This window comes from Tiliqua scincoides, chromosome 3 (assembly GCF_035046505.1).
Source record: "Tiliqua scincoides isolate rTilSci1 chromosome 3, rTilSci1.hap2, whole genome shotgun sequence".
NCBI lineage: Eukaryota > Metazoa > Chordata > Lepidosauria > Squamata > Scincidae > Tiliqua > Tiliqua scincoides.
Genome location: NC_089823.1, coordinates 176,467,985 through 176,492,086, shown reverse-complemented (window position 1 = coordinate 176,492,086; position 24,102 = coordinate 176,467,985). Strand labels below are relative to the sequence as shown.

Genomic DNA, 24,102 nt, shown 5'->3' with positions numbered 1-24,102 from the left:
AGCGTAACCTCACTAAATGTACAAGATATTCATCTTCTGAATTAGGAGCAAGAATTGCCTCCTTTTTAGTGTCAACCCCAACAAACCATAATGCTCTGAATAATCCTGACATACTACATAAGATTGTTGTAAGGAAGTAAATATGAATGTTCAAAATATACTACATGAATATTTTGAAACTCTGCATAAAAATAAGAAAATTCTGAAAACTGCAGATTTGTCAACTTGCAGGTCACTTAAAGAATCACATTCAATATAGGACTGACATGTCATCCCAGCATCCCCCCTTTATTCCCCCAACACCAATTAACATACTTTCTTGGGTACTTTTAGGGGCAGGCGGCTTTCGTGTTGCCCAGTTAGTTCTGATCTGACGACCTCCTAACCACTGGCCTCCCATGTGCACAATTGCATTTTCTGCATCCTGGTGGGAAAAAAAAAGATTCAGCTCATACATGGGAGAGAAATTTTTTTTTTTTTAAGAATGAGTTATAAATGTTGGAACTGGAAATCAACAGCATGTATTGTCAGTTTATTTCCAACCTCTGCTTTCTGTTTTAAAATAGCAATCTGTAAGTGGGATTGTTCCAATTTCCTGTGACTACCAAACTGTCTTAGGAGCAGAAGACTGTCAAAATGTTTTGTAAAAACCAAGAATATGATGAGCTGCATCCAAGCATTGCACAAGTGAGACACAACTTATGCAAGGAAACATCCTCCTGACAGCAGCCCCCATAGGTTCAGAAAAGTTGCTCCAGAGGGTCAAGTAACCCTCATGAAGGAGGTATAATGGGTTGAGAGGGAGGAATCCATTGAAATGGGGTTGGTACACCTTCTGTGAACAGCACTTCCTGATTCTGCTTCGGCTCCCAAGAAGCTGCTCCTGAGCAACGGAAGACTTTCTAGTACAGTAGGAAATGACATAGGCCTGCAGCAGAAGCAAAAGGGGGGAGGATGCCCTCCTTATACAAACCAAGCAATTTGCTTATCTTGGATCCAATAGCACAAGTTACCAGTATTATCAATATCTTTCATCCAAAAGGTGCACTACACTGTTTCCCTAGCAAAAGGCAGCAAACTTTGCAAGATCTTTACCAGAATACAGTATTGTGGAATTTTGTGGAAGGTTGAATTGCAATGGCATTCAGGAAGTATGTCGTATGTTTATGATTTTTATATTAACAGTTCAGACATGTGTCATATTAACTAGTGGTCTAACATTTTTTAATTACTTACCAATTTGTTATAAAATGATACAAAGCCATATCCTTTTGATTTTCCTGTTGCCATATCTTTAACTACCCGTGCATCCCTGTGAAGAGAAGCACAGTTATATGAGGAAAACATTAAAGATTTTCAAAATAAAAACTAAAAGGAACCACACACACTGTATCGTGAGCATAAATTTCCCTATCATAAACTGAGTAACCCCTATAACTACAACGAGCCCTAAACTCTCCCTAGTGCTTCTTTTACCTGTCAGAAAAAAGCAGTAGGACAAAAAATAACATGTAATAAACATGCAACCTATTGATATAGCCTGTACTTTCTATAACTGAAATGTTCAGATTTGAATTTAAAAGGAATAAAGTTTCCTTTTCTAATAACTCTATTGGCTAGGGTCCTCTAAGGTTCACTGTTCTATAAATTACTGTAACATTTCTAACTATTTTACCATGCATTTTCTAACTAAACGCCCTCTGCCTAGTGATATAAAATATGAAATATTAAAAAATTGAAAAAGAGGAAAAAAATAGGAATTAAAAGGCATACATGGCCTGTTAACAGATTTCTTTATTTTTCTTGGTCAATTCTCTACCATCATTTTGGAGTTTGGGCAGCTGTAAATTTTGAAAAATTGACATTTTCAGAAATTTAAGAAAGGAGAATAAAACTAACAACAATGCTAAGCACACCAGTACGAAAACAACAAATTTTACACATAAATTTTAGTGAGTAAGTTAAAATGATTGGAAATATAGAACTGCACTGAATATAGAATGTTAAAATGTAAATACTAAAATATGTATATATAAATAATGTATAATAAGAATAAATAGAAATGAGAAAAAAATCTACAACTGAGTTCCAGTGTGCACAGTTCCTTGCAGTTAGCTTCAAGATCCTGTCCATTCTTATGAGCAATTCTGCAAAATAATCAGAATGCTATTACTTTTAATTGTGACTTGGACTTTAGAAAAACTGCAGGTCTCAGGTATAAATAAAGATTGAGAGATAGCAACCTGTATTAAACCTTTTTATACTGGCTTGCAAACATTATTACTTACCACATTGAGATAAAAAGCAAAGTAAACAAATAGGCAAAATAAGACTTATATTTCATTTGGAAATATGTACAGTGGATAGAGAAAATATTTTGTTTTTAGAAGAAACATATTCCTGTAAAGTAACAGAAGATGTTCAAGTTTTGTTTTGGTGGTGTTAAAGGACAAAGAAAGCAATAGAAAACTTTGAAGAAGCTAGATTATGCAACAAAAGTAACAAGCTGTAGCATTTACAGGACTTTGGCAATGTTTACAATGTTCAGTTGAAAAGCTAGGAACATCTGAAAACCTAATCCCAAGTTTCAACTATCTCCAAAGAATGGGTATTTTTGGAATGGCACATTTGGTGCACCACTATGAGCTCAAAAGCTTTTAAACTTACTTTTGGCAAGTTTTTTCCCAGCACCCCCCCCCCCCCATTTCAATCAAAACACAATGACTATAATGGCACTACTTTTGAAAAGAAAAAAGCACATAACTAGTTTTAAAGCTTGCTACACTCTAATATAATTTGCCTGTGACCCAACACTACCTATATAATTATCAGTTGAGTAAAATACCTTGATGCTAACATATATTTCTGAGTGAATCCCCAAAACCAACAAACTAAACACAGTTTTTTTTGTTCATTTGCCAACAACATAGATGCAGCATATGTTAAAAGCACACAGCTTCCAACAGGTTTGGAGCAGACATCACATTCATTTGCAAGGGACAACATGATGCATAATATACAACACTATACCCCACCCACTAAATCATTGTCCTCAAAACTTTCAACAAAATTTGAGCAAAGTAAAGGACATTAACTTAAAACAAAAGCAAATCTTGTACAGTATTTTACTTTCTGTACTAATGATTTAAAGTAAAAATTGTAGTACTTACGATATTTTACCAAAAGGAGCAAATGCTGACTTGATATCCTCTGTTGTTATTTCTGGACTTAAATCTCCTACAAAAACATGGAAGTGATCTAGATTGGGGAGGCAGGGGAGGGAGAGAAAAGGAAAGGGTCAGAAAGGGTTATTTGGAGCATTAACTGATCTTACAAAAGAAATTAGCTACTGTATAAAAAAACTCAAAACTGCATAAGAACCATGGTAAAGTGAGTATGTTTCTGAGCTCAACAACACCAGTACCTGACTCTAGAATTGTTTCAGCAGAATTGTTTCAGTCTTACTTACTTGATGTATCTTTTTTCTGGCTACTTGGTGTTGTTGCCCAATTAACTTTGACTTCCTGAAAATAAAAAAAACTCACGAGTTAATACAACTCTGGAAATCATAAATTTAGTCAACCAAGATACAGTACAGGTTTAATTTCAACACACACAAATAGAGAACCCTGTAGTCTTCTTAAGGGAAAAAAATAAATCACCACCAAAGCACACATTAAATTTCAAGGCAGCAATGGTATTTCCAACTAAACACAGAGTCAAAAGTGTTTGCCATGAATATTAATTAGCCTATTACTTCATTTGCTACACATCATTCTTTTTTGATGCAACGTACCTTTCCCAAAATTTTTCTCCCATTCATAGCAGCTAATGCAGCAGCTGCATCCCTGTGTTCATAAAATTCCACAAAGCAATAAGGGTCATTGCTTGTATGCTGCAAAACAGAAAATCCAACAGAAGAGTTGACCCTTCTGCTATCGGGTTGCTGAGAAGAAAATCCAGGAAAATATATTACTTATAGCTAGAAAAATAAATATTACTACAAATATTTATAAAATAACCATAAGAATTATAGTTCATTTTGTCACAGTAACTATTTAAGAAATAATTTTAAAAAAAATCAGCACTATGATCCCAATTCAGAGACTGGAACATAGCAATGGGTTGCAGTTTTACAGCTGTACACAAGGATCTCCGTGTCAAACAGATGGTTCTGTTAGCTGTGATGTCAATGATCACCTGCTTGAGAATGGGCGAGGATCTAAATTAGTGGTTCCCAAACTGTGTGCCATAGCACCTGAAGGCGCTGCAGCGAACTCACAGGGGCACCACAGAAATGTTCCCAACAGCCTCCTTTTTCCAGGTCTCCTGGGAGCTGCCATCTCAGATCATGAAAGGTCTTGCAGAATTAAGAATGGTTACGCCCAAGAGAGCTGGGAAGAAGAAGGCAACATGAAAGAAGGCACTGTGACCATGGTAAGTTTGGGAATCACTGGTTTATAAATTGAATCAGGCACCTACACGTAACTAACTGATTGGTATAGTCAGAGACAATATTTTCAGCCTCCCATGTGATGGATGTGAATGCAAGCATCCAAAAAGACATACCAAGTTCACAGCTCAGGTTGCTAGACAATTATCCTACATTATTATTATTATCATCATCATCAATATTCATATGCCACTTTTCAAAAAGAGTAGTTCACAAAGCAGTTTACATAGTGAAATCAGTAAATTGAACATAACACATGTGTATTTTTGTACAGGTGTGACTTGATCCTGATCAAAACCTATACACAAGGGTTAAGGTTATCTTTGCAAAGTTAGGATATGTATCCGTTGGTTGTCAGAGTTTACTGTACTTATTTTTTCATATAACTTTTAAAAAGCTGAGTTCTCAAACATGGCAGTAATGAAAGAAAAAAGTAGTTTGGCTGATATTTTGGTCAATTTCTTGTATATTTATATCTTGCATATTTATTGAGCCCTAAGTAGCTATCACTCTCAAAGTCCAAATTTTGAGACATGAAGGAAGAACACTCCCTTCAAATTTTTGAGATAATGGTGAAAAGTCAGAAACTAAAGAAAAACTTTCAGGCTATGGAACAGAATGTAAATCTTTCAAATACATTTCAGGTAATGCCATATATCATGTCTTATATGTCAAGAGCACTCACTAACAAGTAGTTGTTAAAGGATTTCAAAAAACCACTCCTAATATCCACAAGAAATGCATACAAAAAGTATTTTTTATTTAAAAGATTTATATCCTGCCTTTTCAAAGGCTGATAAAAGCTCGCTTTCTGAAGCTAAAATTCATTAGAGAAGTCACACATAAGCCTACAGTTTTTCCACTTCTGCCAACATACAGAAAATTCCCCATGAACATGAAAGGCTTTGACAAATAATTTAAAAACCAGAGGCATATTTATAAAATAAATCAAACAATCCCAAACAATTTGGAGAATATGCTCTTCATCAGGGGGCAGAATGCACTGACAAGACAGCGATATTTTTTTCTAAAACCACTGGGACTGTTATTTGATTTTGCTTAATATATCTCCTGCATCCATTAGATTCCTTTGCTGTTTTTGGTTTGTGGTGCTGCCCACTTTGGCTTGCTTTATTTGCCAGTTAGCAAATATTGTTATCCCTGCATATGGAACAGGATTCTGGTCCAAATTTCCAATGAGTTTTGGATCTGCTGTTGCTCCTTACTAATTAGCTTGCTGATAACAGAACAAACAATCCTGACAGGAATCCTTTCCTTACTGCTATTTAAAATATTCAAAAGACAAAACTGGAGTAAGGTCAGGAACACTTATTTCAACACACTATATCAGAAAAAAAATCAATGCTGATGTGTATTGGACAATATCCGTACATGGAAGAAAACCAGGTTAAACTATTATATAACTTACAGAAATAAAGATGTAGGCCAATTTTTAAGGCATTGCCTGGATGCTATAATAAAAAATTATCAACTGAAGTAAAAATATTTAAAACGAAGTGTGCATCTTTGGCTTGAACCCCAAGTTCCTCCTCTGCAAACAGAAGAGACTTCCAGTTGTGCAAAATTTTTACCATCTCCTCTTATTTCTGTAGCTTTTTGCACTCTACACAGCTGAGAGTTCGCCCAACACTGCAGCAAATTTTTGGTGGATGCAGAGGCCTGTTGTCTACTTGGAGTAATATTCTTGAATGCTTATTATTGGAAAATTTAAAATAAATCTCTCCCAATTCAATATTGATGGTTACTAGCACCTTATAGAGTACAAAAAATAAAGAAAGCAGACTGTGGACATGTGATTAAAATATGATACCTTTTCCATATGTGGCAATAATAGTGCTTAATGTTGGAAAGGCTTATCAGTTAAAACAAAAGGTTTGATTGGAATGACTAATTATATACAATGCTAATTTTATAATAAAGAAATGTTAAGACATAGTACAACATGCAATTCAGAATTCGACTGCATAACTTTTCCACAAATTATAGCACTGAATTAGAACTCCTTAGGTCAGGGGTGCTCAATAGGTGGATCGCGATCTACCGGTAGATCGCGAGGCAAAATGAGTAGATCGCGGAGTGCCGACCCCACCCTTCAGGTGCCTCTGGGAGGAAACGCAGGGAGTAAGGCCCATTGTACTCAATGGGGCTTACTCCCAGGTAAATGTGGCTAGGATTGCAGCCTCACAGCCTAATCCTAGGCATGTCTACTCAGGAGTAAGTCCTGTTATACTCAGTGGGGCTCAAGGTACACCAACATACGATCTCCGGGCCTTGCTGGGTTTCAAAGTAGCTCTTGAGCCAAAAAAGTGTGAGCACCCCTGCCTTAGGTTATGGCTGAGGTATTCAAACTGTGCGTCCAGCCTCCCTAGTGAGGCGTGGCTAGCCTCCAGGGGCATTGCCAGGCATGTGCTGCCTGCTGACTTGCTGCTTTTCTGCAGCTGTGAACAAGGTGGGTGGGGCAGCGTGAGGCTGGGAGGGCGTGTGAAGCATTTGTGTGGGGAGGTGGGAGAGAAGGCTGGCTGGGCAGGCAGGCAGAGGTGCCACATCTCATCATGGAGCTTTCTCCATGTGCAACCTCACCCCAAGGACTACATTTCCCAGTGTGCCCCTCACCCTGGGAATCCTGGGATTGGTCAAGGCTGGAGGATAGAAAAGCACAGAGGTGCTGCATCTCATCAGCACAGGGCGTGCTCCTGGCAGGCTTTAAAGTAAATACAGGCAGTGCAGTGCTTTCCTCTGCTTGGGAAGGAAGGAGCCAGCCTGCTCCTAGTAGGGGGGGTGTCCAAATGCCCCAGCCTCCATCCCTCCATCTTGCCTGGGGGAAACAGGGGTGGCATCTGCATGCTGGGTGTATGTGTGAGCAGCCCCCATCTACTTTGGGGTAAGTTGTAATCTTGCTGGGTGTGGCTGCAATCCTTTCCACACTTTCCTGGGAGTAAGCCCCACTGACTCAAATGGGGCTTACTTCGGAGTAGACCTACATAGGCTTGGGGTCTGTGTCAGCTTAACCAAGGATCCTCACCTTTCTCTTTTTCCTCCCCCTTCAAAAAAGAAAAAAAGCCACTCTTGATGGATTTTAAAAATAAAAATCCCCATTCCATTTTAGCCATTCCCCTCTTTCCTCCTCCCTCCTTTTGGGGGGGGGGGTACTCTGCTGGCTGCTATTGCAAGGCACAATCAAAAGGCACAATCCTAGCTAGGTCTACTCAGAAGTAAGTCCTATTGTGTTCAATGAGACTTACTCCCAGGAAAGTGGTGTTACGATTCCAGCCAAACAGTCTCTAGGTCTCAGTTTGCATCAGTATGCAATTAGCAGATACACACAAAACAAAGTCTTCCCCTCCCCCAGCAAATTCATCACTTTCCCCCTCCCTTTCCAAAACCCTCCAGGTGTGCTGCTAACAAATTCAGGGCACAATCCTAACCAGATCTACTCAGAAGTAAGTCCGATTTTGTTCAATGGGGCTTACTCTCAGGTAAGTGTGGTTAGGATTGCAGCCTCAGAGTGCTGGCAGTCTTGTTTCTAGTGTATAATTATAACACCTTCATCCCCATTTTGGGGGTAACTGAGGTGGGGTGTTGTAATGGGGAGCCATGGCCAACAGCTACAAGCATCAGGGGAGGCGCAAGCCAGAAAAGTTCTTTTGTCACAAGACAAAAAGATTTGTCTGAATTCTAGATTGAAGGCAAATAACAGGGCATTTATCATACTTTTATCTCTGGCACAGCCACCAAAAAGTCACTTCATACTGTTTGGGGCTTCAATTAGTGCAAGACTCAAAAATAATTTCTGCTCAAAGAGCAAGCACAGGTTGAGACTAATTATTCCGTTCCAAGCACTCACATGGATGGCAAAAAAAAAAATAGCAAATCAATTTAAAAAACAAAGTTTCTTTGCTCCAGTGATTTAAAAACAGCCTTGCTGACCTTTTGACTCTAAGATAAGAGTCATTAAGAAGACAATCCATCAACCAGTCCTCCTCCAAGAGCTAAGAAAGCTTCACTCAGCCCCTCCCTTCATCAATGCAAAGCAATCACCTTTCTTTCACTCAGGGGGAAAGGGAGGGGTAAAGGGGGTCCCAGGTGCTCAGGGGGAAGGGAGGGGTCCCCTGGAGAGAGAAGGATTGATGGATTGTCAGCCAGCTGCCCTCTCTCTCTCATTAAGGAGGCTATTGTTACTGTTCAGTTTTTTAAACTGATTTTAAAGGGGTGCATTGTTCCCTTCTCCAGGGATCAGCACATTCCTTCTTATTTGCTGGGGCCATTCATGTTGAGTCAAATCTGTATATAAAAAATCTGTGTATAAATAGGCTGGACCTGTATGTTATAATCAGTGTTTCTCAATCAGTGGTACTTGTACCAACAGTAGTGCTTGAGGTGGTGTCCGGTGGTCCCTGTGGGACCCCCCAGACCCCAATGACTTGAAATGCGACAAGCAGCAGTAGGAGGCTCAGTTTGGCAGGCAGAGCTCCAGTGTGCACTTTCTGCATGCTTCAAAAAGCCCTCCCATCTGCCATGAGCCTCTTTGCTGCGTTGCACCTGGTCTTCCAATCTGGAAGTAACTGGTGATGGTATCATAGCCAGTTACTTCTGGTGGTAATTCCAATAGGTGGACCATGCAAAGTGGTACAGTAGTGGACAAACATTGAGAAACGCTGCTGTAGAGTCTACATACTTTTAGGGTAGTGCTTACTGACACAAAGCATCAGATATAAAATGGGTACAATCCAGTTAAAGTTATTCAAGACTAATTTCTACTTCACTGCTTTCAAAGCAGCCTAATATGCAAGTATCATTTATTGGAATATGCCCATTAAGGACTGTGGCTTAAAGGTACTCATTAATAGAAGTCCATCAAAATACAAGAAATTATATTACTATGTTGAAGAGAAGTCTTCCATGCAGTTATGAAAGACTGAAGGATCTAAATTAGGAAAGGAATGTAAGCCACAGACATTTGGAGTTTTGCCATCTTGGCACTTCGAAGTAGCCTGTTCTAGTGTGTGTGTCCCCTAACATCACCCAACTTGTCAAATGACCAAGTGGGAATCCAAAATCATTTTTCAGTGATGGAAAAATAAATCAGAATATCTAAAAACAAAAAACTGTAATTATTATCTATGAAGATGTCTACAACACATTTTAAAATCTTTCCTATTCATAATCTAAATAGCATTGTTTTTAAAAACATTGTAGTCAGGAATTTTGAACTAAGAAAACACAACTTGCTCAAAACCATTCAATGACTCCCAAAACCACTTAGCTCTCAGATCTAGACAAGTTTAATACTCTGTCTGAAGATACAGGTTCTCTGCTGGTGAGTTATGCACATCATTGAAAGATTATTGGAATCATATTTTCTTTCTTTCATTAGCGTATATATGTTCTTATCCCTTTGTTATGAAGCTCTGGTGTTTTAAATAAGAATGCCCAGCTACATATTTGCACTGCTACAACTGTTCTGTTCAAGAACTGTAGTTTTTAAGATGCTGTTCTCAAATTAAAGAACCTTTAAGAGTAGGGCTGTCACCCAACCAAATGCAGTCTTAGTAATTATACAAATTTTAATTGATTGGAGCTGCGTTAATTTGCACATGGACAGTTTTGTAGAAAAAGAAAAACTATGTTTTTACACATCTGAATTTCTAACTTTGTTACAATAAAAGAAAAAAGAACACAATAAAATGAAAAGGAAAAAAAACATTAAAAATAGTTTAAAAGTACAGATAAAGTAAACCTCTAATGTAGAATGAGTGAAGTCAAATATTCTAATTACTTACAGTTTTAAATCTTAATAATCTAAATTTCCACCCATACATAGTATAGTATGTTTTTAGATGATGCATGAATCACAGGAGGCAGAAACGGTAGCCCCTTCTTTGTGGTTAGAAAGAAACTGTGCCTGCCATCTACAATTTTTGAAAGTATTTCTAATAGACAATTAACATTTTAAAGACACATCACTTCAGTAGCAATTATTATGTCTATGTTGTAGTCCTTGCAAAGAGATGTGCTCAACAGTAGAATTAATTTAATTTTTTAACATTAAGCTATATTTGATATAAATTAGACATCCTGAATCTTACCTCTGTTATCATTTTACAGCTTTTGCAGGGTCCAATTTGGCTGAATAATTGAAGAATAAGTACTTCAGTCACATCTCTGGAGAGGTTTCCTACATAGCTAGACAAACAAAGAAGAGGAAATATTAATCCCGTCACTGATCTCTTGCAACATATGTTCTATATCATTTATAGAAATGTTTCATAAAAAGATGCTGAACTACCTGCAAATAAACTCTGCGTGCAAGAGTCATTTGTTAGCTATCCAAATTATGCAGGAAGGCCCAACAAGAACAACAACTATATTGATCAATTATACTTTTATTTTCACTGAATGGTTAGCTAAACCCTCTTGCTGTGCACAAGAGGTCTAGGCTGCAATTCTGAGGTGAGTGTGTGCACCATGCACCCACTATTTCTTGAGAATGTCCTTCTCAGAAATCTCCATAGAATCCAAACATTGTTTTACAAATTCCAAAGCTGAAAAGGCAATTTTGAAAAAAAGTAGAAATCAAAGGGGAAAATGGTGTGTGAACATGGACCAACTTCCATTTTTCAAAAGCCCCTGTAAATTCCAAAATTGTTTTTTGAAACCAGAGGGAAATTAAAGTGTAGCTCATTGGTTCTGCACAGAAGCCTTCTCAGATATAGCACTAATTTGATCCGGGTGCATGCTCACCTCCCCCCCCCCCCACTAAAATCACAGCCCTAGCATATGAATACAAATGAAGGAAAAATGTTCAAAAGCCATTATGTGTTCTTAAATCTCTGAAGCTTAACTCCTATAACTGGGTACTATCCTCTGAAGACCTCAGAATCTTTCAATATACTATATGTGCATTACTGCAATTTCAAGTTTAGTTACAATTTCAAGCAAAAAGGTACAGGGGCTCCGAATCCACGGTTTCAAGCATCCACAAGTGTGGAAGCTCCCTGTGTACCCTCTGGAGGCGAGGGGGAGCTATGCCTCACCTATGGTGAGGATCTTCTAAGCCCCACAGAGGCTGCGCACTTCTGCCCACAGCATCTGCAAGCCTCAGAATGACTACTTCAATAAAAACGTGACTTCTGGTTTTTCATCAAAACCGGGAATTATGATTTATACCTTTAAAAGGCATTATGAGGGCTGGGGAAGCAGCGGGTGTCCTCGGTATCAGGTAACTTTGGGGGGTTCCGGCACAGAACCCCCACAGATACCAGGGTACACCCACAGAAAATTAAAACAAGAAATTAAAATTAGTTCAAAAGCAGTTTGTGATACACAGTGGTGGAGAGGAAGCCTGTTTCTCAGTATGCACAACCCTCTGGGCATTCTATTTTTATTCTTAACATCCTTGGGCAGGGGTTCCTAACGTGTGCATTGTGACATTAACCTTTGTAGAACCCATGACAACTTAAACAGTTTCATATGCAGAAAAAACCACCACTCAGTTTCTCAACAAAGACGACATCCAGTGTTACGTTTGTAGTAACAAATGTATTATTTTTACTACAAATATAACACTAGAGGTCTAAAGGCTAAGCAAAGAACAGCAGACTCACTCCCCAAGATAGAACAAATCCTCTCCCCCAAACTTAACTGTCATTAAGTTGTGTACATCAAGCACCAATGTTAACACTAACCAGAGGTCTCTTGGAACTAGGATTTGAAACAAGGGTTTAAAACCCATCAGAATGATGGCAAAAGCTAATTATGTATTATCATGTATCACTTAAGCTCAGTTAAAACATAAAAAAGAAATTTGCTACAAGAAAGGGAAGAAAGCTCACTTTCAATATATTACCAACAGCTCAGAGATCCCTGGAATCTTAGTTGCACCAAACAATAGTGGCTCCATAGTTGAAGTTTCTCTAGATCAAAACTTGTACAAATACATCACTTCTTAGAGGAGACTTTTCTTTCAGTATCAGTATAATCAGAAATGATTAGTCCTCAGCCATCAAAATGATGATGATGATACAAACACCCCAACAAAGGTTGTTGGAAGACAAGCGTGCAATATCCATGTCAACTATTTAGCAAAACAATGTTTATATCTTGCTCCAATTAGACAGTAATCTATGTTAAATGCACTAGTCATTAATAAGAACAAGAGTGATAGCAACCATGTAGCTTCAACATTTGAGTCAACCTCTATCATCCCTATCTGCAGCTCCCCTCCACTAGCGATCTCAGCATACACTCATATACATAAATACAGTGTCTCCTACACCATACCTAATTCTCAGAAAATGTGGAACAGCAAAAATACAAACAGCTAGGCAAAGATGACAACCTGCTGCTTGCTTAAACTTACAAGCATTTCAGATGGCTACAAATTAATTATTGCCATTTTTTCCCTTTTGTAAATGTTTCCTTTTTAATTATCATGAGCTATATCCTAAAAAGTACACACAGAACTAAAAGGACATTTTCCACTGTTCCATATGTGGTTGCACAAGTATGCAAGCCCGGGGATGGGTTAGGGCAGGGGTGTCCAAACTTTTTGGCAGCAGGGCCACATCATCTCTCTGACACAGTGTCGGGGGCCAAGAAAAAAAGAATTTACACTTCAAATTTGAATAAATTTACATAAATGAATATATTAGAGATGTAACTTATATGAATGAAGGAAGGTCTTGCAATAACTTGCCTATAAATAAACCTGCCTATAAAGGAAAGGCCAGCCTTTCCTTTGCTGCCGCTGCTGCATCACAAATGTGAAACAGCAAGCAGTGGAGTGAGCACTTGTCCCACAGCTCATGTGGGAGGTCGAACAGTCAACCTCACATTAAGAGCAGTTGTGTTGGGCCAGCATGGGCTCCAGCAAGTCTCTGGAGGACCAGAGGCTCATTGGAGACTGGGGGCTCCCCGCGGGCCGGATTGGGAGTCCCCGAGGGCTGCAAGTGGCCCCTGGGCCGGGGTTTGGGCAGCCCTGCATTAGGGAAAAATCCAGCAGATACCAAATCAGTGGATATCCAATTGATCCTAAGGGATCAATGGGGTTGGAGGAGAATTAAACTGGTCAGCACCAGGAAATGATCAGAATATGTACAGTACCTTCAAAATGGCCACTGATATCTTCAAAATGATGACTTCTAGCCCCATGAAATGATCAAAATTCCTTCAAAATAGCCACTGCATATTCAGAATGGCCCCATGGGTGCCGTGGATAGTCAAGAAAACATAGCGAATGATGTGATTGTTGTGGATTGCTAATTGTGAAAACAGTCCTCAGTATCTGCGGACTCAGTTCCTGCAGATTCACTTATCTGTGCAATCAAGAGTGTATCTGCAGGAACTGAGTCTGCAGATACTGAGGACTGTTTTCACAATTAGCAATCCACAACAATCCAAGTCTCAGGAGGAAACATATAAAAAGCTCTCAGATGTAAAATATAAAAAGTAGGTCCAGGATCAAAACCAACTACTACTGAGGACTGACTGCATATACAGAAGAAGTTGCACCAGGTACCAACTATTTTATGTGTGGCATCTTGTGCAACATGTTGCAAAGCCAAATCAGGATTGCACTCAGATTTCCATGCACAAGAATTTCATGCTATCGCTTCCATAGAAATAAGCCCCTTCCACAGGCACAGAGAAGACAATCCATGGTACTATATATGTAGTACAAACAGAATGAAGGATTATGTCTGAAATAAGGTGTAAAATAGTTAATAGGAGAAACAATACCAGTGTGTGCCACTTTGCAACCTTCCAGCTTATGCCAGGATCGCATAACCAATGACCATGTGTGGTTGTGAGGTTGTCGGGGGGCGCACACCCAACCCTCCAAAAGCAAGGGGAGCTCTGCTCCCCTCCCCTCCTGAGGGTTGTCTGAGCCTTCCCAGAGGCAGCGCACATACACGTACCACCTCTGCAAGGTTCAGACTGAGGGAAATTACGTCTCTCGTGCAATTCCTGGTTCCCTCAGTGAAACCAGAAGTTGCATGAGAAATGCAATTTCCCTCAGTCTGAGCCTTGCAGAGGCAGCGCACGTCCAGCTCAGATGACACTCCAGAGGGGATGGGAATGGAGCATCCACTTCCCTGCGAACGGGCTGGATTGCGTCAAGCTCCGCTTGACAACAGGGATCGCTGTTCCGATCCCTGTCATTAAGCAGAGCATGACTATATGTGAGTCTTTTCCATTGGCTAGTTGGCGAACTGATTCTTGACTGGACAAATACCCAGTCCAAAGCGGCACAATTTGGAAAGGACATATTCCTTCTGCAGGTCTGGGACACTGAACTGCCTAGACACAACAAAATCTAGTAAGGCAATGCAGAGGAAAAATTTAAATGTCCAAGAAATGCAGCCAGCCAAGGATTGTACAGATTCCAAGGATCTAACAGGCAAGGAGTTAACCAGTTCACTAAGACTGAAAGGTATAGGTATGCCCCTGCATCCGCTGGGGTACTCTTCCAAAACCCCTTGTGATTAAATGAAACCATGGATATGGGCAACCGTCGCCACTCCGGAGAGTTGTCTAAGTGTGGCGGAGGCTGCACACATCTGCAGCATCTGCCAGGCTCAGGCTGAGCCTTACAGTAGAAAAAAAATCACTTCCTTTTATTCAAAAAAATTGAAGTGACTTATCCACTGTAAGGCTCAGTCTGAGCCCGGCAGATGCCATGGACGTGTGCAGCCTCTAACGATCCAAGAGGCTCCTCTTACCTCGGGGAGGGAGCAGGAGGGCTGTGGACCCAATCCACGGATAAGTGAATCTGCATATAGAGGATTTGTGAATATGGGGGCCCCCTATGTACAGGCATTCCCTCTATCCGTGGGTACCATATTTGCTGTTTCACTTATCTGTGATCCTAAAATTCCCCCTATTGTTCTCATGACTCCCCCTCATCATTTGCAAATACTTCGCAAAAGGCAGTTTTTTCTTCTTTTTACTTCTGAAAAGGAAGCAGACAGCATGAACCTAGATTTGCAACTGCTAGAGGTGGCAAGAGTAAGAATGCTAACAGGATGTGGACAACAGAGAAAGCTAGACTGCTTTCTGTGAGTGTTCTCCCTGTCACTTCCTTTACCGTTCCTGTAGCTATGAGTCTAGGTTCTCGCTGTCTGCTTCCTTTTCCAAAGCAAAAAGTAGATAAAGTAGCCTTTTGCAAACAGTGTGGGGGGGGGGAAGGGGGTTAGTAGGGTTCACCACTATCTGCAGTTTCGGTAGCAGCAGGAATGTAGTTCAGCACCCTTGTTTGACCCAGCTATGTAGTCTTGGGCCCAGTTTGTGATTACGATAGAGGCATCCCCCTGTATCCACAGGGATCGCCTGTGGATACAAGGGAATGCCTCTATCGTACTCACAAACTGGGCCCAAGACTACATAGCTGGGTCAAACAAGGGTGCTGAACTAGCAACTAAGTTTGATATAAGTTTTGAAGAGATTCATCTCCTGAAGAGGACAACCAGTAGGACCCTTTCTCTGTTAATTACCAACTCCTGAGAAATTAAGAATTCACAGGTCAGTAAGATACCACTTTGCTAAGAAACAGCCAAGATTCACAATACTACAGCACATTGTTATATAGAACTCTTGTTCAGTTGGTTGTTCAAGAAAAGAGAAACAGTAGGCACTTACTCTATCAGATACATACAGACATGTACTTGCAAACTCAAAGAAAATTACCAAACCTTACCCATGAAAACATACAAGTGAATCCACATCAAGGGAATTCATTTTAATTGGGGACATAATTAGGAGCACAAAGCCTCTTGCATTGTTCCCCTCTTAAATACATTTTATAAACAAGGAAAAGTCTATTCTTGAACTTAAGTAACACTACAATATAGTGTATGAAGCAAGTATTTCTATACAATTTTTCAATCTAGTTCCTATACAAACACAGTTTTAACTTGGCAAAAGCATAAATAATGAAAACGCATATACTATACCTCTATAGGCTGACTCCCTAATTCATGTGACATCACTTATGCTGCATTGACAGGCATAGTATAGAAACCTAAATAGATAACAGAAGTAGTTTATATTCTGACATATATAGGTTCCAATACTAGGTACTGTTGCTGCATATAGAAAAACACATTTTTACAAGCTCCATAACACAGAAGAGGAAAAACAAATCAATGTATAAGATCTATTACAGTTGCAATCCTATGCAGACTTACTGAGGATTAAGCCCTATTGAACTAAATTATTAAGACTCGCCTTAAACTTAGCGTGTTCAGGATCATGCTACCAGTTTACAGTTAGTACCCAAAAAGGACATTCTGCACAGCTAAAATGATGGATGTTTATGCACTGGCAGTATGGGCTGTTGTAGTCACAATGTATTGCCATTAAACTGAAATCTAGTTTCCATTTTTAATATATTAGACTGTTTCACTACTACGCACCAGACTATACACAAAAGCTTGTTTGGTGAACACGTATAGAGAAATTAATAAAATGTTCAAAGAATGTTTCACTTAAGGGGGTTCAATAATTATACTTATCAGCTAATATATCTTAACACTGTGGGTCTGCCCTCTTTATCTAATGGGGAACTTTTCTAATTCTAATGGGGAATTATAGAACTGTTAACACTCAATAAAGAAGCTCAGTTAAGAAACTGTAAAAATAATTTCATCAGCTCTGCCCCCCTACCACAATCATATTCATATTATCCAGAGCAGCTAATCTGGAATCTTTTGAATACATTTTGTTGTTGTTAACTGAACTATTTTAATCAGAACTGAAATATTTTGCTTTACAAAGATTATTACAAAATAACAAAATTGTCTGGGAACCAACATGATCCACTTTAGACCCTTCTCCAACTTGTGGCAGATAGTTCTGAATGACATAAATTGGTAGTATCCCAGGTAGTATACATATAAGATAGTCTGAAGAAGTGAACTTTTCCACTTCAGCCTCTATGCCAGTCATTTTCAACCATTGTGCCATGGGAGTTTGGGGGAAGGACATTTATTATCAGAACCATTGGGAGATGCGAGTCCCCCACCAATAGTATGGTGTGCCTTGTCAATTGTCAAAAAACTGATGGTGTGCCTTGACTATTTTAGTGTCTTGTCAGTGTGCCAAGAAACAAAAAATATAGAAAATCACTGCTCTATGCTGACAGTAATTAGCTCCAGAGGTAATGCATTTGCCAATCTGAGAGGAGACTGGCAAATGCATGAACAGAAACATCTTCCATGTGCAAAAGAGGAGCTTAGGATACTAGCCAATATGTTAGAAATGTTGGTAACAATCTGGCATTTTTAGGAGGTGACTTCATGGCACACAAATTAACCCAAGTACCAGTTCTAAGAAAAGCTCATGCTAAATGACAATTTTACAAGGGATGATAAAATTATCTCAAACACACATGCACTAGCATCAAATGTTTAGGCACCCACATAAACAGATGCTTGATACTTTTCCAGTTCCAAAAAAAAAATGTTGATCCATTAGATATTCTCCCTTAGGGCAAAAAGTTGGGCATATGTCAAGTAAATTATTGTGCAGTAACATTATAACAACTTCAGCTTTTGTTCCAGTCTCCTGCAAATATGGTCCCCAGTTTACAAGACAAACAAGCAACAAAAATGTTTCAAGACAGATTTTAATACTATACAAGAAAAGTAGATTTAGAGACAATCACCAAACATAAAACTTATACCTTATAATTTAGATTGCACACATTGCAGGAGGACTTCCTGTAGTAAATGCTTATTGTAGAGTTTTGCAGGGTCATTTTGATGATTCAACTTCAGTTCTGATATCTATAGTCTGTGTGTAGTAAGAAGTGAATCCTTCTCACATAAAGAATATGCACCAATACAAGTGCATCAATAGGCTCTGCTTATGTATTTCTCTTCCAGTAGAGAACATAAGAACAGCCCCACTGGATCAGGCCATAGGCCCATCTAGTCCAGCTTCCTGTATCTCACAGCGGCCCACCAAAGGCCTCAGGGAGCACATCAGATAACAAGAGACCTGCATCTTGGTGCCCTCCCTTGCATTGGCATTCTGACATAGCCCATTTTTAAATTCAGGAGGTTGCACATACACATCATGGCTTGTAAACCGTAATGGATTTTTCCTCCAGAAACTTGTCCAATCCCCTTTTAAAGGCATCCAGGCCAGATGCTATCACCACATCCTGTGGCAAGGAGTTCCACAGACCAACCACACGCTGAGTAAAGAAATATTTTCTTTTCTCTGCCCTAACTCTCCCAACACTCAATTTTAGTGGATGTCCCCTGGTTCTGGTGTTATGCGGGAGTGTAAAGAGCATCTCTCTATCCACTCTGTCCATCCCCCTGCATGATTTTGTATGTCTCAATCATGTCCCCCCCTCAGGCGCCTCTTTTCTAGGCTGAAGAGGCCCAAATGCCGTAGCCTTTCCTCATAAGGAAGGTGCCCCAGCCCAGTAATCATCTTAGTCGCTCTCTTTTGCACCTTTTCCATTTCCACTATGTCTTTTTTGAGATGCGGCGACCAGAACTGGACACAATATTCCAGGTGTGGCCTTACCATCGATTTGTACAACAGCATTATAATATTAGCTGTTTTGTTCTCAATACCTTTTCTAATGATCCCAAGCATAGAATTGGCCATAGAGAAAGATTATGGTTGCAGATCTTATGCACCAAAAGGCCTAAACATTCAATGTTGCATGTTTTGCTTAGGGGTAGAGAGTGCTCGTGCAATGAGGCCATGCATGAAGTGAGTCCCAAGCCCTCAAATGTGTAGGCGAATTGCTTTGTGCAAACGTATTATTCATGAGTTTTGAGATAGCTCAATATACTACTGCTATAGGCCATTAATGCTTTCAGAGCAGTATATTAGAAACAACGTTTAACTCTAAATTTTAAGCATGAAAGAACTCAAATCAAACAATTTTTTTAACTTCTTGTTTTATATACACAAATCCTAACATAGATTTGAACATGGCACATTTACCAACTATATAAAAATTATACACAATTTAAGTCATTGTTCTATATTTGTTATAACTATGAATATGTTGCCGTATTTTAATTTTTTGCACCATTTTATTTTGTATTGATGTTTTATGTTTTAATGCTTTTTTACAGTAAGCCACCTTGAGCACCCTATATTTTAGGGGGAAATGCCAAGTTTAAATCCTTTAAATAAAAGAATCCCCATAAAATTGAGATTAGCAGCCATTACAATGCTCAGATATGCAGCACAATGATGGGCATTCTTCCAAACTTGATTTTCAGATACAGGTCGTCCCTCGTTATCCACTCGGGTTCCTTTCCAAAACCCCTAGTGGGTTAAAAAAGTGGAAAAATAGATTTAAATGCCCATTACCAAGTTTCTTGCCCCTCCATTGCTCCTAACGGAATAAGGTTGTGCCTCAACATTTCTCCTAACGGAATAAGGTTGTGCCTCAACATTTCCAAAGGTTTGATTCTGGGACTCCCTGCTGATACCATAAAATGCGTTAAATAAAAGCAGTTTAAAAAAATTAAAAAGTGCATCCCTTTATAATTGTGGTTTATAAACAGCTTTTCTTACCTTTGTAGAGGCAGTCAGCAATTAGAAATGCAAAGGATCCCCTGCCTATGCCTGGTTCAGTTGAAGAATGGAATTATCACTTGCATCTCTCTCTACACAACAGTAAGAAAAGCAGTTTTCAAAACTGTGATTTTAAAGGGATGCATTTTTCCCCTTCTCCAGGGATCAGCACATTCCTTCTCATTTGCAGTGGCCATTTGTGTTGAGTCAAATCCGTGTATTAAAAAATCTGTGTATAACAAGGTTGGACCTGTATTTCAGTTCATTAGAAAGCCTTACCTGTAGATCAGAAAGCAATGACACTACCAGGAGTATTGCAAATCAGATTACACTTTGATAACACTTTAAATTATTTCTGTTTCAATCATCCTCTCTTGAAACACTATGCAAGCAAGAAGACTAAAAAAGATCAAGCATCTGGTAATGTCTGAACCTCCCAAACATTTGGAGGTAGGTAAACAAAATTTCTCTTCCAACACAGCCCTTTAATTATAGGTCTTCAAAGGTTATTCAACTTTTTTTTTGACAGATGATGGACATTTGTAATTTACAAGCAAGGTATATTCTCCCCCTCCCTCTCATTTCTGTCATTTCTCTTTCCCATTTTATCAAACAAAAGTAATATTCTTAACTCAGCTCTTGAATTAGTTAACATCATCTCCTAAAGATGCAGAATAACGAGGGTAAATTGGTTTCCAATGTGCTGTCAGAGCAGAGACAAAGTTGGCCAAAAAAACCCCATGTTTAAATGATTTATTAACTTTTGTGGATTGGGGGAACAAATTGGAGAAAGGCAGCCAAAACCATTCTGAGTGAACCACAGAAGCAGAGTCATCATTTCAGAGGAGAAAGAAAAGATTATACTGTACTCCCAATCCATTCTGGCTGAAACTAAAACTATGATCTGTTTAATTACAATGAGAACATTTTTAAGCTAGCTTCCCTAAAACCAGGCCAAAAGCAGCCATTAAAAGGGCACACAGTCCAGAAGTGGGAAACATATGCTCTGTGTTTTCTGTCAGCACTTTGTTCAGCCTATAGGCTGAAGTCACAAGTCTGAGAATTCCAGATTGGGTTTTAAAAAAACATATGTTTTTAGGCATTATGGCAGAAAGCAGCTTGAAAATAGGATGGGGAAAATGCTAAAGAAATGATCCCAAATTAAGCTTTTTTTCCTCCAATTTTTCAAGACTATACTGTAGCAGAAAATTTTTCAGAAAATCAACAATCTCTCATATTGGAGAGCAAAAGTTTTGTAAGTGCTGTGGAACACAACATGTTCACTATTTTCACACCAGCATTGTCAAAATAGCAATATGCATACAATATTTTAATTGCTTCATCAGGATGTTTCCAACAGTCAACAGCACTGAACAATTGTCAGTGCAAGTTCATTTCCTCAAAATTAAGTAACATTTAAAATGCAGCTACTACTCCCTCTTTATCTTACTAAAAATGTCAAGAACATATTAGTTAGAAAAACAGTGACCTTACTCACAACAGGTAGCTCAAAAAGTCCCCCCCCCACTACCAAAGTTTGTTGTTACCACACCCTTATCTACTCTCAAAATTGGTCATTTGTCATAACTGAAATAGAGGCATCATTCTGTACAGAAGTGACAATTATTCAACAGAAATGAGAGGAAATTGATCCGCATTAGCATAGCAAGCACATAGTTCAAACACCTTCAACAAAATTCTTACAACCTCTAGAATACAGCAAAAATATCATTTTCCAACACACATTTTGTGCCTCACTCAGGTTTTTGGATTTGTCCATTAACGTCCTCCAACTAAACATCCTCCAAATTTCACTACCAAATTGTTTCTTCCTGTCACCTGGTGCAGAAATCCCCTTATTTCTACCCAATACCTTTCTCAGTCTTACTTTCTGAATTCAAAGCTCTCCCGCCTTTTATCCAGTACATATGGGTCTCCACATCTTTAGCTGATCCTGAAGGCAACCAATCTGTACCTGTATTCACACCTCTCCTTTAACTTTTCTTCCAATATAATATATTTCCCATGCATCCTAGCAATTCCATATATCCCCAGAAACATTTCTTACTGAACACTCGAGTTCAACACTCACTACTCCAAGTCACTCCCAACACGCTCCTATATGCACAATTGGTAAATCACCCCATGAAGCCTAAGAAACTTGCTTGGTTTTCAATTATGTCTTTCAATTCCCTCATGAGAAAGTAAACCAGCCAAGGAACGTAGTTCACATAGTGACATATCTTAGCTGTAACCAGAATCTTTTGGGGACAACATAAAGCTGAGAGAAGAAAACATTTCACAGTTCGGGTGTCTCCAGTTCTCATGTGGACCACAAAAAAACATTAAAAATTCCAATTTATTTGTGAGGTTAAGAACCACTAGACCAAGTTCACTCACAGTTACTACCTTTTGCTGAAGACTCAGGGCCCAATCCTATCCAACTTTCCAGCTCTGGTGCAGCTGCAATGCAGCCCCCAGGTAAGAGAATAAATGCTCCCATACCTTGAGGAGGCCTATGTGACTGTGCCCCCATCACAGGAAACAGCGCACACCCCATTGATATAGTTGCACCAACCCTGGAAAATTGGATAGGATTGGGCTCTCAGGTTCCAATCCTATTCATACTTTCCTGGGAGTAAGCCCCACTGATTATAGTAGAACTTACTTCTGAGTAGACATGCATAGGATTGGGGTGGAGCTGCAATCCTTTCCACACTTACCTGGGAGTAAGCCCCAGTGTACAGTGGTACTTCTGAGTTGATATGTATGGGATTGTGCTTTGAGGCTGCAATCCTTTCCACACTTACCTGGGAGTAAGCCCCATTGACTATAGTGGGACTTACTTCTGAGTAGACATGCATGGACTCCCCCCTGGGGCTCTTCGTTTCTTCTTCTTGGCCTCAGTACACTAAGTCCCCCTTCACTGGCTAGCCCTACTGGATCCTCTCGACCCCCCAGCCCCTCTCCCTCCGTCCCTGAAGAGACCACGGCTGTTCCGCAGCGCCAGTCCCCGCCTGACACCTCTCTCCTCCCAGGCCGGAGCGCGACGTTCCCGCCCGCCGCCGAGACCCTTCCTCAACCCACCTGCCTGGTGCACCTCCCAGCCCGGCCCTGCCCTGCCCCACTCACAGCGTCCTAGGCTGCCCGTCGTCTTCCATCACGGGGCGGGGGGCTCACACACAGGCCCCGGACGCCGCGCCGAGGAAGAGCTCCGGGGAGGCTCTGAGGCGCGGGAGGGGGGACACGCGCAGGGCCCGCGGCGCCTCGTCCCCGCCAGGGTCAGCACCAGCGCCGGGCTCCAGAGAGACAGAGACAGAGACGAGGGCAGAAGCCGAAGCGCCACAAAATGGCCGCTGCCGCCAACCACTCAGGAAGCCGCGGAGCACGCAGGCGCAGCCCATCCCTCGCCTCTTCCCCGCGCCGCAGGGAGAGCGCGGAGCCGCGAGCCGCCGCCGCCGCTTCCGGCCGCGTTGCTGCTGCCTGCGCTGCTGTTGCTGCTGCACAGGGCGTGGGGTGAAGTGGGGGGGCTTCTGAGGGGTCAGTGTGGCTGGACTGCGCTCCTGGGCACGCCTGTCTGGGAGGAAGTGCCGGGACTTTCAGTGGGACTGACTTCTGAAGAGGCACGCGGTGAAATAGTTCCACTCCTAGTATATGTGCTGTACTACTATACTGTATAGTACGGTATATTCTATGTATACTCTACTGTAGTATACTGTATACTATTCTAGGTCCCACCTGGATACTAGGACTGCAACTATTTCCATGCCTACTTAGAAGTAAATCCCATTGAATGTCATGGCACTTACTCCCAGGTAAGTTAGTATAGTATACTATATAGCATATTCTATGCCAGGGTGTCAAACTCATTTCATACTGAGGGCAGAATGGCATTCATGATGCCTGCTGAGGGCAGGAAGTGATGTCATTAAACAACTCATAACCAAGAGTTAGCACTTTTTCTCACTTAGGAATTCATGAACTTCAAATGACAGAAGAGAAAACACGCAAATCTTGATCATATTTCAAGATATGGGAGAGCCCAATTTTCATGTGGGGCTGCCCTTTTAGCAGTAACA

General features: G+C 40.2%; 1 protein-coding gene across 6 annotated transcripts in view; it reads right to left on the bottom strand.

Moving 5' to 3' along the window:
• Positions 1 to 23,396, bottom strand: part of TIAL1 (TIA1 cytotoxic granule associated RNA binding protein like 1) — a 29,597-nt gene extending 6,201 nt beyond the window's left edge. For 3 of the 6 annotated variants that reach the window (XM_066619977.1, XM_066619979.1, XM_066619978.1), the window contains exons 1-7: positions 23,156 to 23,396; positions 10,561 to 10,657; positions 3,797 to 3,946; positions 3,470 to 3,524; positions 3,171 to 3,258; positions 1,237 to 1,312; positions 316 to 424 (exon numbers count right to left, since the gene is read on the bottom strand). In XM_066619977.1, coding sequence (XP_066476074.1) covers positions 316 to 424; positions 1,237 to 1,312; positions 3,171 to 3,258; positions 3,470 to 3,524; positions 3,797 to 3,946; positions 10,561 to 10,657; positions 23,156 to 23,184 — 604 coding nt within the window. In that variant the 5' untranslated portion in view covers positions 23,185 to 23,396. Of the gene's footprint in view, positions 1 to 315; positions 425 to 1,236; positions 1,313 to 3,170; positions 3,259 to 3,469; positions 3,525 to 3,796; positions 3,947 to 10,560; positions 10,658 to 16,425; positions 16,489 to 23,155 lie in introns of those variants that run through there. The other 3 variants (XM_066619980.1, XM_066619981.1, XM_066619982.1) reach the window with 2 other exon arrangements.
• Between the last annotated feature and the right edge of the window lie 706 nt (positions 23,397 to 24,102).